General features: G+C 37.9%; 1 protein-coding gene across 1 annotated transcript in view; it reads right to left on the bottom strand.

Moving 5' to 3' along the window:
• Positions 1-13,849, bottom strand: part of MIPEP (mitochondrial intermediate peptidase) — a 79,696-nt gene that overhangs the window by 58,824 nt on the left and 7,023 nt on the right. Inside the window, exons 4-10 of the mRNA XM_076328084.1 lie at positions 13,463-13,549; positions 12,464-12,527; positions 10,486-10,668; positions 7,046-7,202; positions 6,555-6,603; positions 5,849-5,909; positions 5,127-5,179 (exon numbers count right to left, since the gene is read on the bottom strand). Coding sequence (XP_076184199.1) covers positions 5,127-5,179; positions 5,849-5,909; positions 6,555-6,603; positions 7,046-7,202; positions 10,486-10,668; positions 12,464-12,527; positions 13,463-13,549 — 654 coding nt within the window. The remainder of the gene's footprint in view (positions 1-5,126; positions 5,180-5,848; positions 5,910-6,554; positions 6,604-7,045; positions 7,203-10,485; positions 10,669-12,463; positions 12,528-13,462; positions 13,550-13,849) is intronic.

Below are 13,849 nucleotides of genomic sequence, written 5' to 3'. Positions count from 1 at the left end.
AAAGGGTCTGGGCTATTTTTCCACACGGTGTTCCCAACAGAGAACACTCTTTCGTTAAACTAAAAATAATTTAACAAAAAGCAGCCATAAACAAGTTTGTTTACAAGTAACTTGCAAACCTCAACATTAGTTGCAGCTTTTAGCAACTTGAGAAACACCCAGTCATGTTTAGGTACCTTGGTATTGAACCTACCCCTCCAAAAAACGAAAAATGCTGCCCACTCTCCCTTGAAGCCAGCAGCCTATATACAGTCCCAAAAAGAAAGGAGATGAGTTATTCCTAATTTCTGCTCAGCTGGTCACCCTAAGATCCAAAATGCCTGCAGTTGCTATGGTGGCTTCTCTTTTCTACACAGCAGGACACTGGATTATTTTGGCATTGATTTGTTCATCCCCAAGGCCAGTCTTACTTATTTCTGCAGTCCCAAAGAGACGGACCAGCACAGAGTGCAATATCCTGCAAGCATATCCCAGTTGCAAGTTGAATAAAATCTGTGACATTTTGGCAAAAATCCCAACAGTGAATTACAGCCAGCGAAGTCAGCCCAGCCTGGTAAGCACCAAAGGTTAGGGAAACAAGAGTCAACACCAAATACACTAAGCTCACCATTGACAGTTCTCAAGAATAGTTCTGTGCCTCCATCAGAAGTGGCTTAAGCACAGTCAATCCCACCTTCAAGGCAAACAGTTGACCTCAGAGTTGCTGGGGTTTTTTTATGACGCGGAAGAAGTCAGCAAGGCTACTACATCTTTGCAAGATCAGGGCCTTGAGAATTATTTATAAATGCAGCTGCACTTACTGAGAAGTAATGGGATTTAATTAATACTGTGGTACTTGCCTGCACTAAAACGCAACAGTATTATTTTTATAATATACATATTAGACATCTTCTTACTTGTTAGAGGCTGAAGCATGTTCTAGCATTCACTCCTTTATTACCCTTAGCCTGCCAAAATTCTTGAGGTTCTCCTAATTACTCTATCTTCTTTTAAGATACTACTACCATGAATTTCAGACTTTTGTCTCCAGTTTCTCTTAAATGTACATTTATACTGACATATATTTTCTCTGCCACTTAAACTATAGCTACAAAAACATTACACTGTCATAAGTGTGGGTCTAAAGCCAGAGAGGCTACTTAACATAATTTAAAAAAAAAAAAAAAAAAAAAAAAGTAGTAAACTATCCTGTTACCATCAATGGGAGACTTACACTTTTGAAGTAGGATCAAGTTTCCAGGGAAAAGACTTGGTGAAAGCTGACAGAAACAAAATTATTGTGGCTAAGTTTACAGAAAGAAAAACGTACTCTGTGAATTAAGTCTGGAGCTCCTCCTGCTGCTCAACTTACAAAACAGCAGAAATGGTCAGTAAACTGTAGAAGCAAAGAGTAAAAATAAAGGCAACCTGATATGACAGCAAATATCATTAAAATTCAATAGTCCAAACGCAGGTGAATATCCTACATTCTTCAGAAGTAAATATCCAGCTCTTAAAACTAATTATGAGGAATCTAACAAAGGATTTGTTTCTTTAATCCTGTTCTAATATAGAATAAACATATATTTAGAATATAAAACATATAAATACATTTAAAATATCAACATACAGATATAAAACAGACACATTAAAAATATGTCATAAGTTTCAGTGTCATTCAAGACAAATTGATGTAGCTGGTCAAAATCTAGAGAACTAAAGAGGAAGTAAAAGATCACATCAGGATCACATTGTCTAATGTTTGCTCACATTTCTGTTTGCAAATATGGTTGTATAAACCAAAATAGTTAACAGTAAACCTTCTTCAGCAGACACAGACACTACCCCTTATAATATTTCTTGCACCCCATAGTGGTGCATCTGCAACATAATAGAACGTTGCTAAGTTACTTAATCAAGAACTAAACCGCTGTAGTCTGTTCCTTTATACCTAGGTTTGTAAAGATAATCTGCATCTTATGTACCTGACAGTATCTAGGAAACTATGGTTCTGTACATCAGCTGGAGCCACAGTGACAATAGTAGTCCAAAAGAAATATCCAAAAGCATACATTTGCTTCCCTTTCAACAACAACATTTTACTAAGTAGAAAAAAAAAGAAATTCCTAACAGTACAGAAATCCACCAAACTACTACTGAGTCCCAAAACACGACAGACAAAAATGTAAGCCATGCTCTGCGCACAGCACTATTACAAATATGACCATGGCATTTCTGTAAAAGACAAAGCTAAAAGTAAATTTCTTCCAAAAAAAAGAAACCTTTGAGGAACAAAATAATTAATCTACTAAACAAAGAATACTAAGAATGGGAGAAATGCATGACAGATAAATATATCGTGTTTGAAAACATGTTTTGTCATTCCATGATGCAAAATCGCAAAATAAAATAGGATACAATAAGTAAAAATTAAGTAAGTTATTTATCTTATAAATAAATAAAATTAAACACGATACAATAAAAAAGCCCAAACAAACAGAAAGTATAAATTATCTTCCCAGGAGGGGGGAAAAAATAACAAACCAAGGAAAACAACATCACTTTTCCTTAGAGACATAATTTAATACTAGAAGATAACTGGCTCAGTTAGAAAGAGAGTAACAACAAATAGCCAAAAGTCTAACTCCTGCCAGTATGAAGCTTTGTGACAGATATGGTTCTCATCTTCCAGTTACAAAAGTGTTGAACTGAACATACCATAGCATCCAAGGGGCATTCAAGAAAGGATGTGGTCAAACAGAGGTAAGTACAAATACAGCCTAAAGGGTAGTGGATTCACATTTACATAGATACTAAGTGGCAAACAGAACATGTTTAGGGCACAGACATGACAAGGTATATTCCTGTCCTCTGGGTGTTGTATGAATACTCTCTTGACTCCTGCCTGGTTTCAGTCATAAAGCACGGCCACTGATACTATGCAGTGGAGAAGTGAGTTTTACTTTTCGGGGCTGATTACACAGTATCCAGTACCCTGTTAAATACCTACCATACGGGCAGAATGAATGTAAAGCATTGTTAAGTCACTGCCAGATCAAAAACTTTTCCCCAAAGATAGACCACTATACAGAAAACAGGACAGTGAAAGACCTAAGCCCTTGTTTTTTAGCGAAACACTGCTGCACACAACGGAGAGGAAAACTACTTTTCCTTCCCTGTCTTGTAGATGCTTATATACCTGCCAGAAAAAAACTATTCCTGCCCAACCTGGAGGGAGAAAAAGGTTGGGCCCCAATCCTACATTGTAATCAGGGAGGCCCTACATAGGTTCAGGAGATTCTTCACACTGACCCAGCTGCCAGACTTCCTGTCTGAATAAATAAAAAATAGCAAAGATACAGTGCCAATGTCTTGATCTGTTTTACCTGCAGCTCTCCTTTCATAAGGCTGCCATGCAATTCTTAAAGTAAAGTAACTTTATTGGGTCTTTTACAAAGCCCCACAAGGAAAGGAAATATTTTTCTTCCTAATGCCAAAATGAGCAGAATAATCTATTTGTGATCATCAGCAACTCAATTACAATATGGTTAGCTTCATGAGATGACCTAAGAAGGACAGTAAGACAGTATCAGAAAGAAGGACAATAACACAGTATCAGAAGACACTCCTCCAGGAGAAAGAAACAAACACAGAGCCTTCTACACCTAACGCTCTAACCCTTATGGGACACACTAATTCTGAAAACAGGAAAAGCAGACACTATAGGAAATGTAGAAAATAAATAGGATACATAGACAATAAATTTCATCAACATTTGACAGTAATGTTAAGCACTATGTATCAGAATGTAATTCTTGCTGTTTTGAAGACACTATACAGGCCAGGTAAAGGAGATCTGTAAGCTACAAGAGAGTATCTTGAACAAGTACGACAGTGCTCTTCTGCAGACTACTACTGACCACTGCTAAGGTCGGATTTGGAGCCAGATGGACCTTGACTCTCCTCCAGTATAACCACTACTTCGTTCCCACTTGTACAGAAGCATGTCTGCTACATGTCCAGTTTAAAACAAAAGCAGCCACTCCCAGGCCATGCCACAAACAAGCAATCCACGCATACGCTGTGGAGTGCTGCATGCTCCGGCATCAGCTGCCAGGAGCAGACCCAGCAGCTGGACATCCCTCTCCCTCCCCTGCACAGCAAGCTCTGTGCGCCCAGGACACGAACGTTGCTGCACATATATAGCTCAGTTCCCATCTGAGCATGCAGCAGCCTAAGACAAGGCCAATAATAGAGCTGCTGCTCATAAAACTGCTGCCTCTGTAACAAAGTACAAGAAAGCAGCAGAATAGCCAGGCCAACTGCTGGCAATCCTTCCATGCCACATCTATACTACCATAGCTTTCTGATCCAGAGTAAACTACTACTTTAATCAGATACATCCAGTCTAAGTTTGTTTAAAAAACAAAAACCTACAAATCTGCAGTGAAGGAAGATTTTTCCTTCCCCTCTTGTGAGAGAAGCACAACTTGGAATTATCTTTTCCAACACAAACCTAAAAGGTCACCGCTGCTGACCTAATAAAGGCAACATGCAGGGCTCACATCTTTCAGAGCTGGCATCTCATTACGTGCAAAGGTCTTGTGCACTATTTAAGTCTGTGTAGAGGATTTATTTCCCAGTCTTTGCAGGAGAGATGAGAATGAATTCTATCCGTAAAAAGTGAAGATCTATTCAAGAAGTTGCTATTTCAAGTCTGTAGAAGGGGATGATAGGTGCACGTTCAGTAAGAAGTATAATATAGTTAAAATATGAAGAGGAATTAGATTGTATTCAGTGGTCAAAATTTATTTTTAAACATTACTGCAACTCAGCAAAGAGCTAAAAGCAAAACAAGAATAAGGATTTTCTAGCTGTTCTGAAACCGTTTCATCCTCTGGTATCTTCAAAGAGAGCCAATACTTCCCCATAAAACAACAGAGGAGCCAAAAATTTCTACAGGCATTCCAGCAGTAACTAAGAAATGTTACAAACAACTGCCCCACCAGATACTCTTATTTTTTCGTATCGAAGTACATCTTCAAAGAAAGAAATCCTGTTTACATTGAAGACTTTCTTTATCCTTATTGCAAGGAATGAAATAAAGACACTCATTTACATTACAATCATGAACATAAGGAGCTTACCTCTCAGCACGAAGAACGCCACTGTAGTAAGGGTGATCCCATGGCATCAGCTTCTGAAAGAGAATTCCAGCTTATAATTACAATAGTGGACAACAAGTGAACCCAAAGTAAAAGTTTTGTTTCCTTTGAATATTTTTGCAGTCACAGAACTTTAAAACACAATGGGAAACATTCAGTGCTAAAAACATCATCAGAAATAGCATCATGTATTATAACTTGAAACCTTTTTTTTAACATTTGCTTGAAGATGGTTCTTCTTATTCAAATATATAATGGGACTTCATAGCAGATTTCAAGAAATACACTCAATTCAAATAAAAAGATAAAGCTAGTTATGTACAGAATTAGGATACATACAATACAGTGTGCAAACTGGACATGCATCTAACCTAAAGTACAGCCTTTATTTTTCAAATGAGTCTATTAATTCATTCAAAACAAAGTAATATTCACGTTCACCACTTTGTTTTGGTTATCTCAATATCATTTTGTATAAACCAACAGCTATCTTGCACTCAATGCTTGGTTTTAATACAAATAGCAGCTAAGCAGTCAAAAAGCATTTGAAGCCAGAAGACAGAAAGTTTTTCTTTCTAACTATACTATGTGTTGTACACTAGTACATTAACTAAAATAGTTAATCTTTCTTGTAGAACAAGGTTAGCTTATACTATATTTTTAAAAAGAAACAAAACGGAAAACGACACGAAAATTTAACCTACTGAATTCTGGGGGTTGAGCTTCATTTTCATCTTTGTCATCATTTCAAAATCTTTTTGAGTTCTGAAAAATATTTTTATGATGAAAGTGTTAATGAAAGATTTTTGAGCAATGGACTACAGTACACCATAATACTCTGTCCTAAGAAAATGCCCATCATCAGAGATTGCTAGTACTCTATAAAATTGCAGGCCCACATACTATGGTAAAAACTTTTCCATTATGCTTCTGTCATTCAGGTACCTTCAAATCAAGTCCCTCTTACTCTGGTTGTACACCTCCAAAGCATTTTCTTTCTTACAATACATCCCATTTATACACAGTGATGAAACTGTTTTGTACCGTGTGAAACTAAGGGAGGCGAGGACAAACAGGGAAATTTGCCTATAGATGTAAAATATATGGAGTTGTGCGTATGGGGAGAAGACCAGGAGAGGTGTTCTTCAACACTTAAACTTGGCCTTCTTGTTTGCTGTTGCCTGCATTTCTTGGCACATCACTTGTTGCATTCAGTCCTGGGTGTTCTCTGATCACAGACACAGAATTTATTCTAAGCTGATAGCTCCCCTCAAAACCTTGAGAAAGTCTTGCTTTTTGTTTCATCAGAGCATGTAATAAGCAGCACCGAGTAACTCATTAGTGCACAAGTCCCTCTCTTCTTGAAATAAAGAGTATGGTTAGAAAAACAACTTAGTGAAAAAGACATACCTTTTAGACAACTGGTCGGAAAGCTTCTCCAGAAACTGTCTTACTGTCTCTAGAAGTAAAATGGGGGGAAAAAAAAGTTAAGAAAGTGATTTCTTCCCTTAAAAGATATTAAGTTTATATCAAAGTATTCCAAACAAAACAAGCTCCCTTAGAACAACAAAGTTCTTTTTAGAACAACAAACTATTCCCTTGACCACTGTGCCATCATGTCAAGAGAATTTAGTACCACGTTTACTTTGTTACATGCTGGGATAATGGCAACTTCATAATCTAAGGAGTGAGCATTCATTCTGAACAAAAACACTGGTTCCTGCTCAGTGAGTATTGCCATTTACAGAATGAGTATTGCATACAGAAAAATGTAACTGCAATAAGATATTTCACTGGAAGAAGTATGTGTAAACTTGGCAAAAGAAACTAACAACTTTTGACCTCATACCTAACACAGTGCATTTGATTTCTCAGCATGTCCTTCCACACATGCCTTATACCTGGATTTTTGGCCATTGTTCCCTGAAGAGCCCTGTGGGCAAAGGTGTCATACCCAACCAACTGTGCCAGACTGTTTCGGCTAGCAAGCAATTCTTCTAAATGGCTCAACTGCTCAGCATTTGGGTAGAGAAAAATCTTGTAAGCAGCTTCTCGTACCTAATACAAAAAAAATAAAAGGTCATATTACTACAGTGCAATTTTAAGGGAAACAAGTTATAGCTGTATTTCACTGATATTGCTGGGAAAAGGCCTAAAGCCTATTAACAATAGTAATTACAACTGCCTGATAATTATGACTCTCTTATCCATTAAAGATGGAATGAGGAAACGCAATGAGACAACCTAACAGATCAAGACTGCCAAAAAGGGTCCTGTTCTCTACTCCTGTCAACAGTCCCCTCTCTGCTCATTGCCTCCCTCCTTCTGCCAACATCTATGCTTCTCAGACCACTCTGTGGGCTGTCTTAACTCACTAAAACTTCTGAAAATAAACCCAAAAGAAAGTCAAATTGTTCTCTGCACATCAGTTAAGCTGGCTTATGGGAGGATCTGATAAGAACCAGAGACAAGGTCAGGGGAGTGAAAAAAGTGGAAGAGAAAAGCCTTATTTCTTTTGAAGTAGCAAGCTATTAGTCTGCCCCATCTGCCCACGGAAATCAGTCCTTCTCCTATTTCTGGTTTGTTTGGGTTTTTTCATAACTCTCAAAAGAAAAAAAAACACCTCAAGCCTCAGAAAATTTGGTAAAATGCTTTTTATGTTTCACAAACCAATTGAAGATAATCTTTATTTGGTACATATGGAATAGGCTTAAGAAATCCAGCAACAACTTATGCTTGTCTTCATTTGAAGTGAGCTTCTCTCTTGGATAATATATTCAACAAGAATGCAGGTCCTGGGTTTATAAAAAATATGACTGTAATAATTCACAAGCATTTCATACCTGTTCTGTTCCACCATGATTTCATTTTTTAAAAAAACCAGATAAAGTAAGATGATTCCCCTTCCTTGAACACAGTTCAGCAGTGTGTCTTTGCAGCAAAGGCCAACAGTATACTGAGCTCTATTAGAAAGAGTACAGCCATCTGGTCCATGGATGTGATTGCTTCCCTCTGCTTGGTGCTGTCCAGACTACATTTGGAGTACCATGTCCAGATTTGGGTTCCGTAGGACAAGAAAGACACTGACATACTGGAGTGGGTCCAGTGTAGGGCCACCAAGATGTCTGGGAGCTGGAGCACATGACACAGAATGGAGGCTGAGAAAGCTGGGTTTGTCCAGCCTAAAGAAGAAAAAGCTCAAAGGAGATCTTAATCTTTATCTGCTTAGCAGTAGGGCGTAGAGAACATGCACCCAGACCGTTCTTGGAAGTGCAGAGCAAGAAGAGGAGATGTAATGGACACAAGCTGGAAGATGAAAAATTCCAATTTGGTATCAGGGAAAAAAAGAGTGAGGGTGGTCAAACAGGCTGCCCAGAGAAGTAATGGTATCTCCATCCTTGCAAAGTGTTCAAAACTCAGCTCTCACTGAGAAACCTGATCTACTTGAGCCTGCTCTGAACAGGATCAGACTCAAACTGACAAGCTCCAGAGGTCCCTTCCAACCTAAATTTTATGATTTCCAAAGAGCCTCTCCAAAGATCTAACTCAGATAACTGCATTCTTTAATTGATGTATTACTCATAGCTTCAGTAGCAATTCTACAGATCACACTATTTTCAGGACAAGAGTTTATAGATGACATGCAGTGAGTATTATTCCTTTATTTACATCCTATCAGTGCCATAATTTAATTAATTTTTAATTTCTTACAGAAAATAAACATTACAACTTGGGTTCTACCACAGCAAGCTTTTCTCTTTTTCATGACAAACAAGATTTCAGTCACCTCGATTACTTAACTATACAGTAAGTGAAAACAGAACACTTGAGTGTTGTAATACATACCTGATCCTAGAGTCATATCTAAAAGACTAAGGAACCACTGTCACATTTCAAAGAGTCTAAATTAATTTTCAATTTATAAACAAAAGCTAAATGAATTCTTTTTAGAAAAGCATCATTAGCAATAACTAAAATAAGATCATTCAGCATAATTCAGGTTGGATGGGATCTCAGGAGGTCTCTAATCCAACCTCCTGCACAAAGCAGGGTCAGCTATGAGGTAAGAACAAGTTGCACAAAGCTTTTTCCAGTCAGGTCCTGAAACCCTGCACAGATGGGAGAGATAGCATGACCTCGCTGTTTCACTGCTTGGGTTATCATCATCAGGAAAAACTTCTCCAGTCGGCATTTCTCACTTCAACTTGTGCCTGTTGCCACTTGTCCTCCTGTCATGCACCTCTCTGAAGAGCCTGGCTCTATCTTCTCCATGATATCCTTGTATGTACTGGCAGGTTGCTGTCAGGGTCCCCCCAAAGCCACCTCTCCTACAGGGTGGACAAGCTCAGATCCCTCAGCCTCTCCTCACAGCGCAAGCAATCCAGTTCCTGGTCATCTTGGTGGCCTCCATTGAAGTCACTCCTAAAGAGTGATGAGTAAAGAGCTATAATCTCTTCCCTCAGTCTCTGGCTCTGCCCCTGTTCATGCAGTCCAGGATGCTGTTGGCCTTTTTTGTTGCCAGGGTCAGTGCTGGTTGTTCTTCTCTTTGAACCCTTTCACTAAGCACAGTGGGCTGGGAGAACTCATTGGTGAACACTGAGGCACAGAAAGCGATCAGCATCTCAGTCTTATCTGTGTCTTCTGCCACTAAGTCACCCACCTTACTCAGCACCGAGCCCACCTTTTCCTTGTCTGGCCTTTTAGCACTAATGCCGCAGTAGCTGCTTTTCTTGTTGCCTTTGATGTCCCTTGCAAGTCTCAACTGCAACTGAGCTTTGACCTTCCTGACATCATGCCTACACGTACAGGCAATATTTCTAAATTCCTCCCTTGTATCTTGGACCTGCTTCCACCTCCTGTCTGCTACCTTTAGGAGATGAAGCTTTGTCATGAGTTCCCTGCTTGCCAAGCCTGGTTCCTGACACATCTGTTTGGCTTTCTAAGGATCAGGATGTGCTGATACCGAGTATCTTAATATCCTTGTGTGCTTGGAGGATGCTACCTTTAAAGAACTGCCAGCTTTCTTGAGCTCCTTTACCATTCAGAGCTGCATCCCATGGGATCCCGCCTCTCAGTTTACTGAATAAGCTGAAGTCTGCTCGCCTGAAATCCAGGGTCTGTATTCTGGCCCTCTTTTTCCTCAATCCATTCAGAATCTTCACCTCCATTATTTCACAGCTGCTAAAGCCAAGGCTGCCATTGATTATTAAGTTCTAAAACAGTTCTTGTTAGTCATAACATCATCATCATAAACCATATGCATATGCCTCAATAACAAGTAAAATAACTGATACCCACTTTTGTTATAGAGTATGCCAAAGCAAACTCAGGGAATACATACCAGATCATCGGGACAATCAGCATGCAGACCAGCAACTTGTAAGTAATTGCCTTCAGCTGTAAAATTATACCGAATATGCTCTGGCAAAACATGTTTGTCAATCTTGTTGGGAAGGTGAGTTCCTGTCAGAAATTCATTACATAAATCCAATATTCTGACGTTGAGGTTGACTGCCTTTTTACGCTGTAAGAAAAATACAGGACAAAATACATAGTATCTTCAGACATAATACAAGCAGAACTCAGAGTTTCTAAAACCTTAAAGGACTTTTCCAGAAATGAAGCAGAAAATACAACATTTAAGGTTAGACCTATAGCAACAACAAAATCCTACTGTAGGGCTGAAGTCAACAAGATCAGATGCTCATACAGATCTATAATTTCATATAGGATTGAAATTTGAAAGAAAATGCCTACGTTTCTGTAGTAAGAAAATGTACAGTGGAGTTTAAGTAGAATTTACATAAACTTTGCTAGCTGCTTGGAAAGCATTTATAAAACTATGCCTAATATGATTGCTATGTAAAACACAAAGGAGAAAAAAAGAGGCATCACCGAGACAGATAAATCCTACTAGCATCCTGAAATAGATACAGAATTACAGTTGTCTTGTTACTGTTTGTATTGCACTATTTTCTGGAGACCGTATTTCACCCTTTCTCCGAGGAGTTTGTGATTTAGGGTTTTATCACCATCCTTACAGTATTTCACACATTTAACATTACTGTAAGATTTGCTTCAGTGAACTTGCTCATGTTAGTAGAGTATGCTCTCTATTGCCTGTGGGTTCATAGCTCAAAAGAAAAGGCTGAGGGTACAGATACAACATACTTGTAAAGTCCAAAGAATGACAAAACCTGCAGATCTCTGTCCTCCCATTCCACCCTTACTCTTTAAAATACATCTTTTGAGTTTTATTTTAAAAAGCAGAAATTCTTTGTAGCAGAAGTAAATTTCAACTTATGACAGTGAAAGATTTCTAAAGTCTGAAATGAGAATTGAAAAGAAACACTGAGCAGCATGCAACAGAAGAAAAGTGGAATAGGCAGTGGAGGAAGAGGAAAATGTGTAAAAATAAGGGGCGAGTGACATTGTAACTGAAAGGGGATGAAGCACTGTAGAACCAATACTCAAATCAGAAATAAAACCCAGAGTCCAAGTTTCAGAGTTGTTCTTTGTACAAAGTAATTCTAAAAATATTCTAGAAGCATTTTCCAGGTCACAAAACACCATCACAACCATGATCTTCAGAGTAACTTTACCACATAAATCTGGTAAATGAGCCTTTGTACAGATCTTTTTGGAGGGAATGACTCAAATAAACAAGGTATTAACTTTATACGGGAACATGAGCTATGAACAGACATCCAACAGAGCATCCATACCACAAAGCATGGTGAAAGCCGATGGCAAATCCATCACTAACTACTGCAAAAGCATGTAAAAGCTCCAAAAGAGGTAATCAGACCATGCCCAGACATTCAATTTTGAACAAGATTTACAACTTCTGGTTACATGAGCACCAAAGGAGAGCCTGGACACACACCTGATCCCTTCTAAAACACTCTACTTGATTAACCTGTCATCACAGTGCACTGGGTGCTGCTTTTCCCCCCCTCTGTAAATAGGTTGTTCAGACAGCTAAGCAGCTATTTTAAATATGTGATGCAGACACCAATCAAAGGAAGCAGGATCCCAGGTCTTGCTTACAACTTTTCAGAACAGACAAAGGAATGATGAGGGCCAAACTGGGAAGAAGCGCCAACTAATATCTAAAACAACATTAAAAAAAGCACTTTAGAAGTGATTTAAAATAGACAAAATTAATCACTTCTGAGAAGACAAAATTCCACAGAGGACAATGGAAATCTTGGAGGACAAACTGGCCCAGAATCACATGATTCATGTCCCACATGTTTCATTATGTGGTCTTTGGTAGTCAGGCAAATTTCTGTTCATAAATTGTAGCCAAAAATTACCTTTTCTTCATCCAAATGAATGCCACTGATCTCAAAATCAAACATAAAAAGTTCTGCCACTCGCCTAAAAATACAGTAAATCCCTGTTAAAACAGCCTCATTTGATAGTAAGCATAATTTCTTAACAGATTTTGCCCTTAGTAGTTATTTAGGTTTCATGTCTTTCAACGAGAATAACACCACAGTTATGAGTATTGTTATTATGGACACAGACTTTCTATGTTTTAGGTCCTTAACAGTTTACTCAGTGAAATAGGACTTTTCCTTTGTAGTTATTTTAGTCATCTGCATTGAAAATATCTTTCAAAATAATTCCACTACATTAATCTAGATGTTTAACCAATTTGTGCAAATTACCATTTTCATTTGACACTTCATTTATTCTAACAGATCAGAAAAAGACCTCTTCAAATCTAACATCCTTGGTTGTGGGGAAAGAAGGAAGAAGGAAGTAACTTACTCAAACATTAAGCTTGTCTAACCATGTCAGCGAATAAATAATTCAAAACTATAACTGAATAAGCAGCCAATAAAACATTTTACAGCAACCATAAAGTAAGCTTTAAATAAATATACTGATAATCTGATTTTGAAAGATATAAATAAGTTTCTATGAACTGAAATCAAGTTATATAGTCTGTTCCCTACTTTTATTGCTAAAAACACTAATATATACACCACAGTACAGCATCTCATTTTAATCAAAATGGTGTTATTGAAGAAAATCTTAAGTTCTCATTTTTTTGTTTTTGCAGATCTCAGTTATTCAGCTTAAATACATCTTGTGCCCTACAGTCACAGAGACATCCTCCAAGACTACACAACTACAAACTTCCTAACTCCTGTGCAGTTAATTTAGTAGTGACTAATAAATTAGTAACAGAGATGCAGTATGTTTTCCAGTTGTATTTAATTAATTTAACAAAACACAAAATATAAGCACAATAAGGAATAGTATATACTATCCAAAAATCTAAATCTGTAAGCATTAGTAAGTACCTGGTTTCTGGATCGAGTGAACTCATAACAATTTCATCAGCTAGCAGACGTCTCAAACTCTGACACAGTTCAATATCTGTATTTAGTCTGGAAAGATACAGAGTAAAAGAATCACACATTAGCAACAAACACTAGTATTTCAGTCTCTTGGTACTACTCATTCAAAGGCAAAGCTTAATATTTACTAAAACAACACTAAAAACCAAGGACTGTATTTTCTAAATGCTTTCTTGTTCACAACCACACTTAAAAACTACAAAATTTGTATACAAAGGATGTGTGGACAAACTGGCATGGAAACAGGCCTTGTGCATCCAATAGGAAAATACTTCTGGATGGCATTTTGTGGCAAAGACAAGCAAGTCTAAGACTGACAGCTTATTTTTC

The sequence above is a fragment of the Aptenodytes patagonicus genome, chromosome 1 (assembly GCF_965638725.1).
Source record: "Aptenodytes patagonicus chromosome 1, bAptPat1.pri.cur, whole genome shotgun sequence".
Lineage (NCBI taxonomy): Eukaryota > Metazoa > Chordata > Aves > Sphenisciformes > Spheniscidae > Aptenodytes > Aptenodytes patagonicus.
This window is presented reverse-complemented; position numbering and strand designations above follow the sequence as displayed.